This window comes from Microtus ochrogaster, unplaced genomic scaffold, assembly GCF_000317375.1.
Source record: "Microtus ochrogaster isolate Prairie Vole_2 unplaced genomic scaffold, MicOch1.0 UNK256, whole genome shotgun sequence".
NCBI lineage: Eukaryota > Metazoa > Chordata > Mammalia > Rodentia > Cricetidae > Microtus > Microtus ochrogaster.
Genome location: NW_004949354.1, coordinates 2,056 through 20,211, shown reverse-complemented (window position 1 = coordinate 20,211; position 18,156 = coordinate 2,056). Strand labels below are relative to the sequence as shown.

General features: G+C 43.6%; 1 protein-coding gene across 1 annotated transcript; it reads right to left on the bottom strand.

Moving 5' to 3' along the window:
- Nucleotides 1-916: 916 nt before the first annotated feature.
- Nucleotides 917-8,344, bottom strand: LOC101998219 (carcinoembryonic antigen-related cell adhesion molecule 8-like). Its single transcript, XM_013355609.1, has 6 exons — nucleotides 8,281-8,344; nucleotides 7,121-7,480; nucleotides 5,345-5,623; nucleotides 4,678-4,932; nucleotides 2,165-2,443; nucleotides 917-1,281 (listed from the first exon to the last, which is right to left on the bottom strand). The coding sequence occupies exons 1-6, from the start codon at nucleotides 8,342-8,344 to the stop codon at nucleotides 917-919; spliced, it is 1,602 nt and encodes a 533-aa protein (XP_013211063.1).
- Nucleotides 8,345-18,156: the final 9,812 nt, after the last annotated feature.

Genomic DNA, 18,156 nt, shown 5'->3' with positions numbered 1-18,156 from the left:
GGCCAGGCACATCTTATTCATACTGTGCCCTAGCTGGGAGTAAACATCTGATTATAAACTAAGAGACTTAAGCCCTGTGACTAGCTCTTTACAATGTTATACTTTCATATCTTTGTCACCAGCTGAGTGTATTGTCACACCTAGGATATCATTTTCAGGTGTATGCCAGTTTCTAAGTAATCTGTGTATCACCTTTATATGGACTAACGTTTTAATTCAAACCTTTATAACTTCTGAAAATAGTAATGATTAATACCTAATGCTTTAACTGCTGGACAAAATTCCTATTCTTCCTGACAACTCCTACGTGTACTTTTCTCTTAAGGTAACTGGGAGTTTTAGATTCCTTTATCGATAAGTTGATATTGGAAGAATATCTGAGTGTTCACATCCTGGCCCAAAGAAATACCTGACATTTTGTGTCCTATATTTTTTTCATTTTATGTTCATGTAACTTTTTAATGTTATCCCCTAAGAAACCATGTTCTAAGTTCTTTGTAGGATATTGATCTCTTTTGGAACTGAAATCTAATTACCCTTAGTGAGCTCCTCCTGTTCAATCAGGATGACTGCAAAGGCAGCCAGGGGCAAGAGGAGAAACTGGTTTCTGTAACACATCAGAGAAATTTAATTTTTCTGCAAAATCTTTAATTCCCAGTAAACTCAGGCACAATCACAACTAACAAAGCAGAACTAAGAATCACTCTAAGAATAAACACAGTGGAAGTTACAGAGGCCTGAAGCCCATGCACCCCTGGGATTAGCGCAGACGTCTGAAGTATTGTTTCTGAAGGTCTTTGACAAATGGATGGGATTCTTCAAAGGGCCTTGACTCTAAAGAGCTCCATTTGCAAAACATGTATGTGTCATTCCCAGGGGTGACAGAATGGCTTCCTCCACCAGCAGTTACAGAGAATTACTTAGGGTTCACATGGACGTGCACAAGTTCACTAATATCAAAGTTTGCTGTTATTATATGTAGCCTATAGGTTCCTTCATCATTCTTAGTGACATTCTGGAAGACTAGAGATCCATTTTCATATATTTTCTCTCTGCCACTGTATGCGGGCCCTGTTTTAATACTTCTATTGGATTTCAGAAATCGTGCAATTTCATTCTTCTCAACCATATGTTCTCCCTTGTACCAGAAAAAGGTATGGACTTTCTCTGGCATATCATGGACAAGTAGAACAACACTCTTCCCTTTATCAACGTGGGGTGGAACTGCCTCCACAGTAATTTCGGGCATGGTGGATGAGCTCCAGTAGATAACAACAAAAGCTAAGAGAAAAAAAATCCATCATTATTAGGACCTTTGCATTTCGTAGAAATTGAAATCTGAGTGTGTGTGTGTGTGTGTGTGTGTGTGTGTGTGTGTGTGTGTGTCATATTGGGAGGAGGTCAGCAGCATCATCCCCATTCCTCAGTACCCCTGAAGCTTTCCATTGAATTAAAATGTTTTCTCAGGTGTCTGCACAGAGCACCCCTCACTTCCTCAGATCCCTGTTCACACTCAGAATCTTTGGTGAGTGTAGGCATGTCTTCTCTGACCTCCATCTCTAAATGCTCCAAGCGCTCATTTTCTGGCCTTCCCAGCTCTGTTTCTTCTGAAGTGCTTGTCAGTCCCAACCCCACCTTCTAGATGTCCTTGCTCCTCTGTATTCCTGCCAAGGACTTTGTGAGGAAGAATAATTTGATTTTGGTTTAAAGCCCACTGCCTGAAACAGGCTCAGATACCTGTGGGAAAATTAGTGTCCCAGAGCCTGGGGTTTACTTGTGGATTCCTCAGGGTCATATGTCATGATGTTGCTCAATGGCCCCAATCTGGGTTTTACTTGCAGAGTCACCCTGACAAAGTGGGAACGTCAGTCTTCACCATATAGTGGCTGGTGCTGCTAATCAAAGACCAGGGAGGTTGGGAACTCATAGACAATCACCTGTCTCTAGCTCTGGTGTGCTGACTGGGATTAAAGGCATGCAGCACTATGCTCAGCTTACGCGTTATTTTATCATGAGATTAACATGCATCCACCACCAAGCTGGCTGTGTTTGTATCTTGAGCCATGTTTTTCTCCTGGTGAATTTTACACATTTTGCACACTGCTGATAAAAAATTGCCCCACCCCCAACACTATGAAGTAAGAAGGGAGGGGAGGTCGCTCACGTCTTATGTTCAACTGGAACGGGTCACTCCTCTTGGAACTGAGTGCATTGTATATCTCACACTGATACACTCCAGAATCCTCCTTCCTGGCGTGCGCTATGGAGAGGATTCTGCCTTGAATTAAGAATACCCTGTCTGTGAATTCCATTCCCTTGCCATTGTGGAACCAGCGGAAGGCAATTGTAGAGTCACTGGAGTTGAAGTCACAGGTCAGGTGCACAGAGTCTCGTTCTTTGACTTCAGATTTGGTGGCTCTGATGGAGGGTGTAGTCACTGGCTCTGTGGATAAACAGTGGAGGGGACCAAGTGAGAGTCGTTTACCCTCAGAGATCTCAGCCAGCTCACAGGGCCCACAGAATGAAGACACAAGATCTCATGTTTGGTGTAAGATATGGTCTCTCAGGAAAGAGCAGAATCTTACTCTACCCAGATCACCTATAGTGACCCCGGACTCAGGGTATACGTGTAGATTCCACACTAGGAGGCTACTCACCCCACGTGTCCAGAGACCCTGAGGGGGATTGGTGAAGAGTCCAACAATAAGAATATAGAAATGTAGGTTCCAGAAATAAGAATGTAGAAATAAGGAAATATAAAGTTGTAATCCTAGGAGAATGATAGCAGGCTGACAACAGCTTTCTCAGCACCTTAAGAATTAACTGTTAACATTGGTCACTTTGCTGTAGAATCCATAGCTCTATCTGCAAGACTGAAGTGACCCTCTTCAAACTGAGGGACCTCTGTAAGCTGAAGTTCAGCCTTCGTGACCCCTGGCCACTCAGGACCAGCAAATGAAGTGAGCTGTGTTAACCTTTAATGATAGCATGTATGTAACTTTTTGGTTGTGTGTTTTCCCATTCCTCGCCTGCTATGTGAAACGGGCAGTGTCAGAGGAGTGCAGAGCTTTGGTGAACACCATCAGCCAGTGCCAGAGAGAGAGGATGGACTAAACACTAACACCAGTTTAACTGAAAAGCAAGGTTAAAAAAAGAATTTGTATCTGAGTTTTACCTCAAGATTGTAAAAATTCCTTTGTTCTTTCCTAATGCTTGTTGCTTCTTGCTATATAAAGGGAGAGTTTGGAAACTGCGTTTTGCCACAGCCTTACAAGTCCTTCTCTGATAAACATTTTGTGCCCTTGGAAATTTATTTTTTTATTTTTTAATTTTTTTTCCTGGAATAAAGTTTGCTTCTGGTGTAATGGACTTTGGGGGTTTGTCTGCAATCGTTGCTTGACCCCCATGGACCCAGAAATGGGGAGAATGTTTTTCCATTGATTTTTGTGCAAATTCTTGCACACACTTTCTGTGAGTGTGAACAGTCAGGTCCCTGCATTAGAAAATAGCTTTCTAGGGTTTTTTTATTAAATAATTTATTTGTTATGGGGTTAGGATAGCCCAGCTAATCTTAAAGGTGTTTACTCCTAGAATTCAGGACTTGGAGAAATCCCAAAGTAAAGAATTTCTGTTTGAAGAGAAATTTATGTCCTGCTACATGGAGATGGATTAAATACCACAGAGAAGACGTGAATGACCACTGAGTTGACCACAGTCTGCCACTCTAATCTGCCATACCTGTTTTACATTTTGATTTTGCTTTTTTGTTTTTCAGACAGGGTCACACTGTACAGTTCTGGCTAGCCTAGACCTTGCCCTGTAGACCAGACTTGGCTCAAACTCACACTATCTCCCTGCCTCTCCCTCCTTAGTGCTGCCCTTAAAGGCACAAACCAGCACACTTGGCCGGCATTTGTTTTTGGATTTTTTTTTTTAGTTTATTTATTTGTTCATTAAAATTTTTCGCCTCCTCCCATTTCCCTCCTACTCTTCCCACTCCCCCTCCCCTGCCTCTCCAGTCCTAAGAGCAGTCAGGGTTCCCTGCCCTGTGGGAAGTTCATACTTTTGTTTATAATCCTTGAGAAGAGTAAGAGAAAGAGCATCATCAAGTCGTCAGTGACATGGTTCACCCTGACTCAGAACTAGGGTCCCAGGTGCCTTCTCCACCCTCTCTTCCCCTCCCATGGAGCTCAGCCAGTCACCCCTGAGACAGGAGCAGAGCTGGGAGCAGAGCTCTGAACTGCTGGTCCCCATTTGTAGGGAGGGAGTTTTCTTCTCACATTAGGGAAAAAGAAGTGAAGATAGTAAAGCCCTCAATGTTCCTCTAAGTTGTGGAGGTCATAAGAAGAAAATGGAGGAAACAGAAAGGCTGTGTTAGTGACAGAAAGAAATCTTGACCTTAAGGCTCTCCCTCCCCTAGGAAGTCCCTCCCACAACCTGAGGATTCCAAGGCTGGGAGAAGCTCCTCCTCACACTCCAAGCTCCAACCCTATCAGCCAGGAGAAGTCAGAGCATCCTGAGAAGATCAGCATAGGGATGGAGCAGGATGCTCAGGAGACAGTAGAGTTTTGCTTGTTCCCATAGACATGGGCTGGAAATTAAATTCTGCTGCATCTTACCAGAAAGCCAAAAGACTCCACTACAAACCTGTCGCTGATATTTTAGAGATCCACTTACCAAGGACTTTAATGTTCTTGACTGTGGTCCTATTGAGGCGAGTGATAGATTTATAGACGAAGCAGGTATAGGTTCCACTATCATCAGTAGTGATGTTGGGGATAAAGAGCTCTTGGGAGGATGACACTAGCTCTCCATTGACAAACCAAGCATACAGTGCGGGTGGGTAAGCAGCTGAATGGCAGGAAAGACTGAGGTTTGTCCTTGAACGAAAATAAGTATTTGAGGGGGATATGATCGGGATGTCTGGACCATCTGGAGCAAACAGAATAAAGACACATGTGATGTCAGCAGAGCGAACGGGAATCTTGGTCTGCAGAAGAACATAGTATCTCTCTGAGCTGTGCTATAACCAGAGCTGAGGTGCAGATCAATAGAAGAGTATTCATGCAGCAGTCACAAGCCCTGATCCATCTCAAGCACCACACACCATCATCCCCACTGCACACTCGGGTGTGCCCTGTCCCCTGTCTCCATCACCCTGAGCCTCAAACCCATTCCAGCTCAATGCTGGGCCTGGCTGCATGTTCTTGTGCTGGGCCAGGAAGCCTGGCCAGCCTAGGTATCTGTGTGGTGGGTCTGTGTCACCAACCCAAGGGGACTGAGTTTCCTAGCTCTAACCCTTTGTATAGAAAGATGTAGCCAGGGTGAAGCAGACAATACTCACAGATAATGTTCAGAGTGAATGGGTCACTTCGGGAGGTGCTCACTGGTTTCCGGGTTTCACACTCATAGGCTCCTGTGTCATTCCTCACAACACTGAGTAAAGTGAGAGTCCTGTTGCCCTCAGACAGCTTCAGCCTGTCACCTTCTGAGAGGCTTTGGCCATTTCTGCTCCACAGGTAGCTTGTATTCTCAGTCTCAGGCTCACATCTTAATGTTACTGAGTCCTCACCCTCCATGGGAATGTAATTGTCGCTTATGATGCTGGGCTTGGGTAGCCGTGCTGTGTGTGCGGACAACAGAGAGAAGGTTGCCTTGTGTGGTGGCTCTGATTCTTGCATGGGCCTCTTTCAACAGAGATTGTCTCCTATCTCCCCACAAACCCAGATCCTCAAAGAATCAGGCAAGAAGCAAATTACAGGCAGATGGAGTAGCTGAGCACTCAGAGACAATGGGGTCTCCTGTGTTGTGTATGGGAGAAGCAAGGGCTTTCCCAGGAGGGAATTGAGCTGCAGTGTGTGGTGATGGACAGACTCAAGACTTGGAATCAGAGACCTCATGTTATCTCCTGGTCCTCACTGACACATTGCATGTCTTGGGACACAATGTGTGCATCCATCCAGCTGCCCTGACCTCCACTGCTCAGTGAGGACCAGCGCCCTCCAAGCCTTTGCTGCTCAGAGCTTTCCTACAGATAGGTCATGATTGGTCTTCACATTGAGCTTCCCTGAGAACCTGAGAGCCTGTCAGAGATCTCACACCAATCCAAATCTGGTTAGTATTCAGGTCAGGCTGGGCTTCAAATGGGCCATTCTTGTCAGGAGTTTGATGTTGACTGACATGAATCAGGGATCCCTAAAAGAAGCCCAAGTCTAGGAAATGATCCATAAGACTCAGGGGTACCTAATAGAGTCTCAATGGTGGGGAGGCTGGAGATGTGGCTCTGGACAGATAGCTTGTGCCACCCATGGCCTGTGTGACCCTGACTCAGTGACTCTGTTTCCTGTCTCAGTTTCCCTAGAATAGGACAATGATTGTTGCCATGCCTACAAGTTCATCTGACCTACCACAAAGCAGTGTCTCTTACTGTTTGCCTGCAGGAAATAAACTCATGTCCGGATCCCCAGAGGCAGGGAGCTGCCATTTGTACACTTTTCTCCCATCTCTTTAGGGCTGTCCACCTTCCTACGAGGTCTCAGAAGACCATCAGGACAGCCGGCTGGTTGTCTTTCATACCCCTCCACCTATGCTGAGCACACTGAGTCTCGGGAGGAGATGCCCACATGATCTGTCTCAGACGTGGCTCTCACAGGCTGACGGTGAGCAGGCTACCAGCCTACAATCAATCCTTGTCCCCTGTCAGCTCCAACAGGAGGTCAAATTCCAACCCAGTCTACAAGCTTCCCAGAATTCCTGGTCCAGTCTGGGGTGGAGATATCGAGCAAACTTCAGGTGTTCATGTCTCTGTGAGAATTTCATGGTTTCCTCAGCCAGGCCCTGCCTGAGGCCTGAAGGGTCTTTCTCAAGGCCATGTTCATGATGAGCATCTAAGACCCTGGGCAGAGTCTGACATGCTTGGGCTGAGTTATTTCACCCCTTCTCTCTGAGCGTGGATTCAAGTGAGGGATCCTGATTTATTGCTGTTTCCTCCACTCCGTGTCCTTTACTAAATGATGAACCACAATGTGGGGACCATAACACAGTCATCCAGCACTGACAGTTCTATGTGTGAAGTAGGATTAGGTCCACCACGACCCAGAGGTTACAGACAATTACTTACGTTGGACATGGAACTGCACGGATAATTTCATAGTATCATAGCTTTGCATTAGCATTTGCAACATGTAGGCTCCGGTGTCTTTCTGAGTGACGTTCTGGAAGAGCAGGGATCCATTGGGGTATATCGTCTCTCTGCCACTGTATGCAGGCCCTGTTGTAGTTACATTAGCTGAAGTTATAAATCGTGTAATTTCGTTACTGTTATCCGGATTTTCTCCCTTGTGCCAGTAAAAGACTTGGGGTGTCTCTGGCAGATTGTAGACAGATAGAAGAACATTTGCCCCTTCAGCAACATGGGGCGGAACTGCTTCCACAGTGACTTGGGCCGTGGTGGGAGAGCTCCAGTAGATCAAAAGTGAGGCTAAGAGGGAAAAGAGAAAAATCTATCAATAATAGTTCTTTGCATTTGGTAGAAATTGAGATCTGCGTGTGTTCAACTCTCAGCCTTGGTGTGTGTGTCCTAATGGGTAGAGGTCAGCAGCATCACCCCCATTCCTCAGTACTCCTGAATCTTTCCACTGAATGAAACTTTTCTCGGGTGTCTGCACAGCCAACCCCTTACTCCCTCAGATCCCTGCTCACACTCAGAATCTTTGGTGAGTGTAGGCATGTCTTCTCTGACCTCCTCTAAAGCCTTCATTTTCTGACCTTCCCAGCTCTGTTTCTTCTGAAGTGCATGTCAACCCCTGACCCCACCTTCTAGATGTCCTTGCTGCTCTGTCTTCCTGCTTCATAGCACCAGGACTCTGTGAGGAGAACTGGTTTGATTTTTATTTAAACCTCACTGCCTGGAACAGGCTCAGATAGCTGTGAGCAAATCAATATCCCAAAGCCTGGGGTTTATGTGCAGATTCCTCAGGGTCGTATGTATGAAATGACCCTCTTTACAGGCCCCAGTTTGAGTTTCACTTAGAGAGCCACCCTGACACAGTTGTGGGAGTCAGTGTTCAGGGTACAGAGGCCTGTTCTGATAAACTTACTGTGGGGAACCCCTGAGGTTTTCCTCCCCACTTAACAATATACATTCACTGTCAGCTTCCTGTTGCTCTCAGGCTTCAAGCAGAAGCCAGATGTCTCCTCAGACAAAGTCCCCCTCCCAGAAGACCCCATCCAGCCTCTGAGCTCCCCTGCTGTCCACACCCCTGAAGAATGTCTCCTCACCTGCCAGCAGGAGTCCCCTCCATGGTAGCTGCCCTTTGTGGAGAGGGGCTGAGGAGAGCTCCATGGTCTCTGTTGTGGCCTAGGTTCTTCCTCTGGACAGGAGGTTTGTCTGTCAGGCTGCCGCCAAGCCTGGCTGCTCTGGTGTTTGCTCTGCTTTTCTTCCTTAGCCTCCTCCCAGAGGAGGATGCCTCCTGGAGTCACATGGGCTGGGGTGGAGTCTGTGTGTCAGTGCTGCCTCCCTTCTTTCTATTTCTTTCTTTCTGGTTCTGTGTTCTAAAGCATACCTTGAGCCACAAGGTTTGGAAGTGTTGTGTGCCCCTAGAGAACAGCAGCTCACCCCAGGGCCTTGTCCCTGCATTTCCTATAGCCAAGAGTGTATTTCCTTGTGACACAAAAATCCAGCAGAGCCCAGTCTGCCCTGTGATCTCAATGCTCTGTGAAAGTGGGAGTTACTCCAGAGAGGTAGTGGCAGTTATTTCTAGGGGCTGCAAAAGGTATGTGTGTTGACTGAGGAGGGCCCAGATCCATGGTCACTGCTCTCACCAGTCAGGTGTCTGATACAAGTTATCTCAGGGATTCACATCCCTGTGTACAGGAGGAGGTGACCTGTGTGTCCTAGAAAGAGGACTGTGTGCTCCAGCTCCCTATGGAGAACCCCAGGGAGACACCCTTTCCCCTTAGCTTCCTGTGCTAGCTAAGTGTGAATCAGGTCTGCCCATGCCCTCCCTGACCCTTCTGGGATGCATTTGTTCTCCTTGGTGACTGCCCTGTGACCTCCCTGTTTTTCCTCATGGGTGTTGTGATGGGGAGGGGACTACATAGGGTCTCCTTGTAGAGTTGGGTTCTCAGAGACACAGGAAATGATTATGTGAGGGAGCTCCAGGTCTGTTGGAACTGGGATGGAGACAAGGCTGCAAGACATGTGCAAGCCTCAGGGAGCTTCCCTGTTGATTATGTGGTTTCTTTTCGCCCCCTGGTGTCCATGAGGAGACCTGCAGCTCATGTCTGTGCTGTCAGAAGGATGGTAGCCAAGCTCCAAAGGCTGTAGTGGAGCTGGGCACCAAGTTTCCCAGGGAAGGTCCCAGTGTGCAGTTTCCTTTGAGGACCTAGGTAGACTTTTGATGGAGAATATAACAGCTAAGGTGAGACTCACTGCCACTTTGATCTGCAATTCCCCAAAGGCTGATGGTTGAACCCCTTTTCCCGGATGTTCATTGGCTTTCCGTACATCTGTTGCAGGGACAGGAATATCCAAGGCCTTTGCTCACTCTAAAATAGTTTTGTTATGACTTTTAAGTTTTAAAGGGAAGTACATTCATCCACCCAGAAACCACATTTTAGAGCTATTACATAAAATATAATGAATATCAAAGCAAATCAAATCATGCAAGCTTTTCAGTGTTGGTAATTCCTGGTGTGTTAGTTTTCCAGATTCAGGCCCAGTAATTCATCATTCCCAGGAGTTCTCCAAAATTTCCCGATTATGATGATTTAAATATACTTTTGATGTGGGAAGGTCATTTGTCAATCTAATGATGTGGGAAGTCATTTGTCAATCTGTTGTTTCATTGGTTAATCAATAAAGAAACTGCTTGGCCTGATAGGTCAGAAAATTAGGAAGGTGGAGTAGACAGAACAGAATGCTGGGAAGAAGGGAAGTGAGCCCAGACGCCATGCCACTCCTCTCCAGGTCAGACGCGATGAAGCTCCAGCCCAAGATGGATGTACACAAGAATCTTCCTGGTAAGATACCACCTCGTGGTGCTACACAGATTACTAAATATGGGTTAAGCAAGATATGAGAGTTAGCCAAGAAGAGGCTAGATACAATGGGCCAGGCAGTGTTTAAAAGAATACAGTTTGTGTGTTGTTATTTCAGGGCATAAGCTAGCCAGGTGGCTGGGAGCTGGGTGGCAAAATGCAGCCCATAGCTCCTTCTACATACTTTGGACAGCCTCCACTCTCTACAGTTTTTATTTTTATACCTAAAATTGTTGTTTAGAGAACAATACACCCTAAGTTGGTAGTACTTGTAAGAATTGTACTGTACAGAGATATTTAAAGGATGAAAACCATACCATCAAACATGGTCCTCCCAGGAGGGTGGCAGCATAGAGTCACATGTGCTTGTTAAGGGCCTGTTTTACATCTGAACCGTGCACATGTTGAGAGAGCATTCAGAGGACCCACAAAGTACAGCATGTATGTGAACTCATCAGGGAGTGTTTTGTCTCTTTAAAATTTCATGTTCTCCTTCCTCAATGTTGTACCATACCTCTGCATATTTAATTACTGTGTACATGCATACATCATAGGCTAGGATCCACATACAAGAAAGAACATGTGTTTTCCCCCTGATATTGGGTGATCTCTCTTAACTTTATACATTCTAAGTCTACCAAATTTCCTTAAATTTTGTGGCTTCATTTTTCTCTAGAGACGAATAATATTTCATTTGGTATATGCAGTAGACTGGCATTATGCATTCATCTGTTGATGGACATCTAGATTGGCTCCATCTCCTTGTATATTGAATAGAGTAGCAGTATTCATGAGGGTGCAAATATCTCTATTGTGGGGTACAGTGTCTCTGGGTATATGCCCAGTGCAATAGCTGTGTCATGTGACATTTCTAATGCTGTGAGGGACTCCCACGAGCTTTAGAGAATGACTGCATCAATTTGCACCCCTCCAGCAGTGAGCTAGTGTTCCTCTTTCTCCACATCCTCTGCAGCACTGCTGTCAGTTATTGGGGTGACAGCCATTCTACCTGGGTGAGCTGGTGTCTCACAGAACTTTTAATTTCCATTTCCCTGATGAGCAGGGGTCACTGTTTACCTGAGTTTTACAGTTGTTTACTCTGAACACAAAAGCCATATCATATATGACTTACAAACATGCTTTTCTGTTCTGTAGGTTGTTCTTCCAGTTTGTCATTTTAATTCATAAACGTGTTGTCTGAGGGTTGCTATTGCTGTGATGAAACACCATGATCAAAAGGAACTTGGGGGAAGAACGGGTTTATTTAGCTTATACTTCCACATCACTGTTCATCACTGAAGGACGTCAGGACAGGAAGTCAAAGAAAGCAGGAACCTGGATGCAGGAGCTGATGCAGAGGCCATGGAGGGTACTGCTTACTGCTTGCTTGCTCCTCATAGCTTACTCCATCTGCTTTCTTACAGAACCCAGGATCAGGAGCCCAGAGATGGCTCTACCCACAATGGGCTAGACCCTCCACTATCAGTCACTAATTAAGAAAATGCTCTTCAGGCTTGCCTATGGCCCGACATTGAGGAGGCATTTTCTCATTTAGTGTTCTTGCATGATTCTAGCCTGTGTCAAGTTGATGTAAAATTTCCTGGTACACTTACTAAGTAAATTGGACTAAAGCATGAATGTCAGTACTCTTTCACAAAACCAACTTTGGATTTTTTAAAAAAGGTATATTTATTCTTATTTTATGCACATTGGTGTTTTTCCTGCTTGTTTGTCTGTGTGAGGATGTCAGATCTTAGAGTTACAGACAGTTGTCAGCTGCCATGTAGGTGCTGGGAACTGAACCCAGGTTCTCTGGAAGAGCAGCCAGTGCTCTTAACCACTGACCACTGAGCCATCTCTTCCCCAACTTTAGTTTTTCATACTACATTTGAAAATCTTTTAAAATATTTTTAAATATTTAAAGTTTTATAAATATTTTTATGTCTCTCTAAAAATTTAAAAATATTTTTGTGTCCTCTTGCTTCATAGAAAGCCTTTGGAAGGTAGACCAGTTCTCTATTCTTTTTTTCTCTTTCAAAATTTCAAAGAAAGGGCCAGGAGATAATTTTGTGTTCTAAGTATTTTTCTTTTTCTTCAAAGAGTGAAGAGAATTGGAGCCAGTACTTTACAAAATATATCAAATTCATTATTTGGCAATTCCATACTCATCCAGGTACACACACATATCAATGCATTTTAGTCATGGGCGACCCCATTACTCTCTCATTGCTTCCCATTCCTGCTGGACTCTTCTCTTAAAATGCTCCCCTGCTAGAACCTCCACATTAGGATAAAACCCCGGGCCCCTCAACCAACTCCCTAGGCTTTTCTAGATAGCCAGCATGAAGTTTCCTGTGTGTACAGTTCCCCCAAACCCAAACCCATCCAGAGGCCCATCAAAACTACTAGCCATACCCTGCCCCCAACCTGCCTATCCTCCTGCAACCTCAGTGGCACTCTGAAACACAGCTTGAGGGGACTTAAGGGGTGAGTGAACAGCCACATGGTGAAACATCACACTCTCTAGGACCTCCACAGTGGAACAAAACTTGGGGCACCTCCCTCAACTGATGGAGGAGTTACTTTCATTGGTTAATAAAAAAAACTGACTTGACCCATTTAATAGGACAGCCCTTCGGTGGGTGGAGTAGACAGAACAGAATGCTTGAGGGAAGTAAGGCAATCACCATGCCTCTCCTCTCTGGGTCAGACATGATGAAGCTCCAGCCCAAGATGGACGTACACTAGAATCTTCCTGGTAAGACACCATCTCATGGTGCTACACAGATTATTAGATATGGGTTAAAGCAAGATATGAGAGTTAGCCAGAAGAGGCTAGATATAATGGGCCAGACAGTGTTTATATGAATACAGTTTGTGTGTTATTATTTCAGAGCATAAGCTAGCCAGATGGCCAGGAGATGGGTGGCAGGAACGCAGCCCACAGCTCTCACTACAAATGGCACCCAGATATGGATAACTGAATCTACAGAAAGCCTGAAAAAGCTTGTGAAAGAGTAGAGTAAAGCATGTTTTCTTGGTAGCAGCAATTTCTTGGGTCTGCTCTGCTTGCTAGAGGCAAGCAATAGTGGGACGAGGTGGCCAAGTGGTTAAGGCGATGGACTGCTAGAGGCAAGCAATATTAATGACCAATGGTTGTTAATTCCTGTTATCTTTTGGTTGTAGTGTTTATATGTTTTCCTTCTTTTAGTTATGCTGGGGGGTTATCTGATGCTTGTGTTTTGTGGGTGGAGTTAGTTTCCTTGGGTTGAGATTTTCCTTCTAGTTCTTTTTGTAGTGCTGGGTTTGTGGATACATATTCTTTAAATCTGGGTTTGTCATTGAATATCTTGTTTTCTCCATTGATGGTGATTGAAATCTTTGCTGGTATAGTAGTCTAGGCTTGCATCCATGGTCTCTTTGTGTCTTCAGTATATTGACAGAGGACTTTTTGGCTTTCATGGTTTTCATTGACAAGTTGGGTGTAATTTTGATAGGTTTACCTATATATGTTACTTGACCTTTTTCCTTTGCAGCTCTTAATATTCTTTCTTTATTCTGTATGTTTTGGGTTTTGATTATTTTATGGTGAGGGGATTTTTTTGATCCACTTTATTTGGTGTTCTGTAAGCTTCTTGTACCTTCATTGGGATATTCTTCTTTAGGTTTGAAAAGTTTTCTTCTACGATTTTGTTGAATATATTTTCTGTGCCTTTGAGGTAGAGTTCTTTTTCTTCTTCTAACTATTATACTTAGGTTTGGTCTTTTCATTGTGTCCCAGATTTCCTGAATGTTTTGTGTTAAAAATTTGTTGGATTCAATGTTTTCTTTGATCAATGAGTCTATTTCCTTTACAGTATCTTCAACACCTGAGATTCTTTCTTCTATCTCTTCTATTCTGTTGGTTATACTTGTCTCTGTAGTTCCTATCCATTCACCCAGATTTTCCATATCCAAAATCCCCTCAGTTTGTGTTTTCTTTATTGCCTCTGTTTCAATCTTCAAGTCTTGAACTGTTTGCTTCACTTGTTTGATTGTTTTTTTCTTGGCTTTCTTGGGTTTCTTTGAGGAATTTATCTATTTCTTCCAATTTTTGTGTTTTCCTCCATTTCTTTAAGGGAGTTTTTTCATTTCCTCTTTAAAGGTCTCCGTCATTTTCATAAAGTTATATTTAAAGTTGTTTTCTTCTGCTTCTTCTGGGTTAGGATGATCAAGTCTTCCTGTTGTATGACCACTGGGTTCTGGTGTTACCATGTTGCTTTTCAGGTTGTTGGAGGAATTCTTGCACTGGCACCTACCCATCTTTTCCTTCAAATGAGGCTGGCAGTGTCTTTGCATCTTGGTCCAATCCTTGCAGTTGCTATCTGAGTGTTAGGGAGTTTTTCTTGGCCTGCTATGTACTCTCAATGCCAGTGTCTCAAGAAGCCTCTGAGGGGTGCTGAAGGCAATGTGGCCAGTGGGAATTGCTTTGCCTCAATAGCCTGCCTGCAACAAAGTAGGCCCTTTGTTAGCGAGGTTCCTGGCCAGCTAGAAAACCTGATTCTGCTCCAGGGGACCCATCAGAGTGGTTGGTGAGTGTACTCTTGACCAGTGGCAGGAGCCTAGAAACAGAGCAGGGATATTCCCTGACCCCCTTCATTCCCTGGTCATTTAGCAGGGGCTGCTCCCCCATGCTGGGGCCTCTATCTCCCTAATCCACCCCAGTTTGCACGTAGGAACTTCCTCCCTTCTTCCTCTCTTCTGCGGGGCCACGGAATCTGCCAGCTCAATCTATTTGGGCACTGGGACAGGGTGCTGAGGGCAATAGGGCTGGCGGGAATTGCTTTGCTTCAATAGCCTGCCTGCAGCAAGGTAGGCCCTTTGTCAGCGAGGTCCCTGGCCAGCAAGGGAACCTGATCCTGTTCCATATGATCCATCGGATAACATTTTAAGGAAGAGATGGGCAGGCACCAAGGCAAGAATTCCTCCACCAATCTGAAAATAACATGATAACACCAGAACCCAGTGATCTGACAACAGAAGATCTTGAACACCCTAATCCAGAAGAAGTGGAAAAAATTGACATTATGAAAGCAATAGAGTCCCTTAAAGAGTATGTAAAAAAGGCCCTTATAGAAATGGATGAGAAGTATAACAAAAAGTTTGAAGAAATAAATAAATACGTAAATGATACAGTAGGAAACCAAGAAAAAACAATCAAACAGGTAATAGAAACTGTTCAAAAATTGAAAACTGAAATGGAGGCAAGGAAAAAAAACAGAAACTGAGGGCTGACTGGATAAGAAAAATCCTGGGCAACGAACAGAGACTACAGAAACAAGCATAACTAATAGAATACAAGAGACAGAAGAAAGAATGTCAGACTCTGAAGACACCATTGAGAAAAATAACGCACTGATCAAAGAAAACAGCAAATCTAACAAATTCTCATCACAAAACATTCAGGAAATATGGGACACAATAAAAAGACCAAACCTAAGAATAATAGGGATAGAAGAAGGAGAATAATTACAGCTCAAAGGCCCAGAAAATTTATTTGACAAAATTATGGAAGAAAACTTTTCCAACATAAAGAAAGATATTCCTATGAATATTCAAGAAGCATACAGAACACCAAATAGACTGAATCAAAAAAAATCACCTCGCCATATAATAATCAAAACACAAAACATACAGATTAAGAAAGAATATTAAGAACTGCAAAGGAAAAAGGTAAAGTAACTTATAAAGGTAAACCTATCAGACTTACACCAGACTTCTCTATGGAAACAATGAAAGCCAGAAGGTCCTGGATAGAGGTACTGCAAAAACTAAGAGACCATGGATGCAAGCCCAGACTACTATACCCAGCCAAGCTATCGTTCACTATCAATGGAGAAACCAAAATATTCCAGGATAAGAACAAATTTAAACAATATGTAGCCACAAACCCAGCCTTACAGAAAGTAATAAAAGGAAAATCGCAACCCAAGGAATCTAACATTGCCAACACTGCCTATAACAACTCAGACAACGAGCCAACCTTCACCAGCACAACTCAAAGAAAAGAAACACACAAACTCTACTACCAAAAAAATAATAAAAACCGGAGTCAAGAACCACTAGTCATTAATATCACTCAATATCAACGGACTCAATTCATCTATAAAAAGGCACAGGCTAAGAGATTGGATACGAAAACAGGATCCAACATTCTGATGTTTACAAGAAACACAACTCAACCACAAAGATAGACATCTACTTAGAGTAAAGGGTTGGGATAAGGTTTTTCAAGCAAATGGACCTAAGAAACAAGCGGGTGTGGCCATACTAATTTTTGACAAATCTGACTTCAAACTAAAATCAATCAGAACAGAAAGAGATGGTCATTTTATACTCTTAACAGGAACAATTTATCAAGATGAAGTCTCAGTCCTGAATATCTATGCCCCTAATATAAAAGCATCCACTTATGTAAAAGAAACATTACTAGAACTCAAGGCAGACATCAAACCACACACACTAATAGTAGGAGACTTCAACACACCTCTCTCTCCAATGGACAGGTCAATCAGACAGAAAACTAATAGAGAAATAAGAGAATGGAGGTAATGAATCAAATGGACTTAACAGACATCTATAGGACATTCCACCCAAATAGGAAAGAATTTACTTTCTTCTCTGCAGCTCATGGAACCTTCTCAAAAATTGACCACATACTCGGTAACAAAGCAAACCTCCACAGATACAAAAATATTTTAGTGACCACCTGTGTTTTATTGGATCACCACGGATTAAAGTTAGAATTCAACAACAATGCTACCCCCAGAAAGCCTACAAACTCATGGAAACTGAACAGTCAACTACTGAATCACACCTGGGTCAAGGAAGAAATAAAGAAAGTAATTAAAGTCTTCCTTGAATTTAATGAAAATAAAGAGACAACATACTCAAACCTTTGGGACATTATGAAAGCAGTGCTAAGAGAAAAGTTCATAGCACTAAGTGCCCACATTAAAAAAAAAAACGGAGCAAGCACACATTGGAGAATTAACAGCACACCTGAAAGCTCTAGAAAAAAAGAAGCAGACTCATCCAGAAGGAGTGAAGACTGGAACTAATCAAACTGAGGGCTGAAATCTGACATGTGTGCTGGGAACCAAACTTGGTCCTTAGCTAGAGTAGCAAGTATTTTTAAATCTGAAGACATCACCACTTCCTTGTCTTCTGTTTCTTGAGATGGGATTGGACTCTTAGACCTTCTGGGTTCAAGTGCTTAGGTGTGTGCTACATTACCCAACAGGATTCATATATTTTCTTTTACATAGTTATCTCTTTAAAAGTAGATGAGTATTTTATCCAATGGACACATGATGATCTGTTCAGTTTCCCTGCTAATGAATTTTTTAAATTTTTTGGTTGATATAAATTATGAGGCTGTGAACAATCATGGACAACTCTTTATGTATATGTTTATGTTTTGTTTTTGAGAAATATCTAGTGATCTGTTGAAATGACTGGGATGTAGAAGTATGTATTTGATTTCCTTTAGAAAGAAACTTTGTACTAGAGTGGTTGTACGAGTGATGTATTCATAGCATCATGAGTTAAATCTAGGCTCACACATAAAGGATATTGAGCCCTTATCCTTCATGTGATTGGAATTGTTGCTGTGATGGACTTGGGTAGCAGTGCAGTGCAGATAACAGAAAGAAGATTGCCTTGTGGGCTACTTCTGATTCTTGCACAGGCCTCTTTTTACCAGAGATAGTCTTTTAATTCCTTGCCAATCCAGATACTTAAAGAATCAGGCAGGAAGCAAATTACAGGCAGATGGAGTAGCTGAGCTCTCAGAGACTATGGGGTCTCCTATGTTGTGTATGGGAGAAGCAAGTGCTTTCCCAGGAGGGAATTGAGCTGCAGTGTGTGGTGATGAACAGAACGAGACTTGGAATCAGAGACCTCATGTTATCTCCTTGCCCTCACTGACCCATTGCATGTTTTGGACACAATGTGTGAGTCCCTCCAGCTGCCCTGACCTCCACTGCTCAGTGAGGACCAGCGCCCTCCAAGCCTTTGCTGCTCAGGGCTCTCCTACAGATAGGTCATGATTGGTCTTCCCATTGAGCTTCCCTG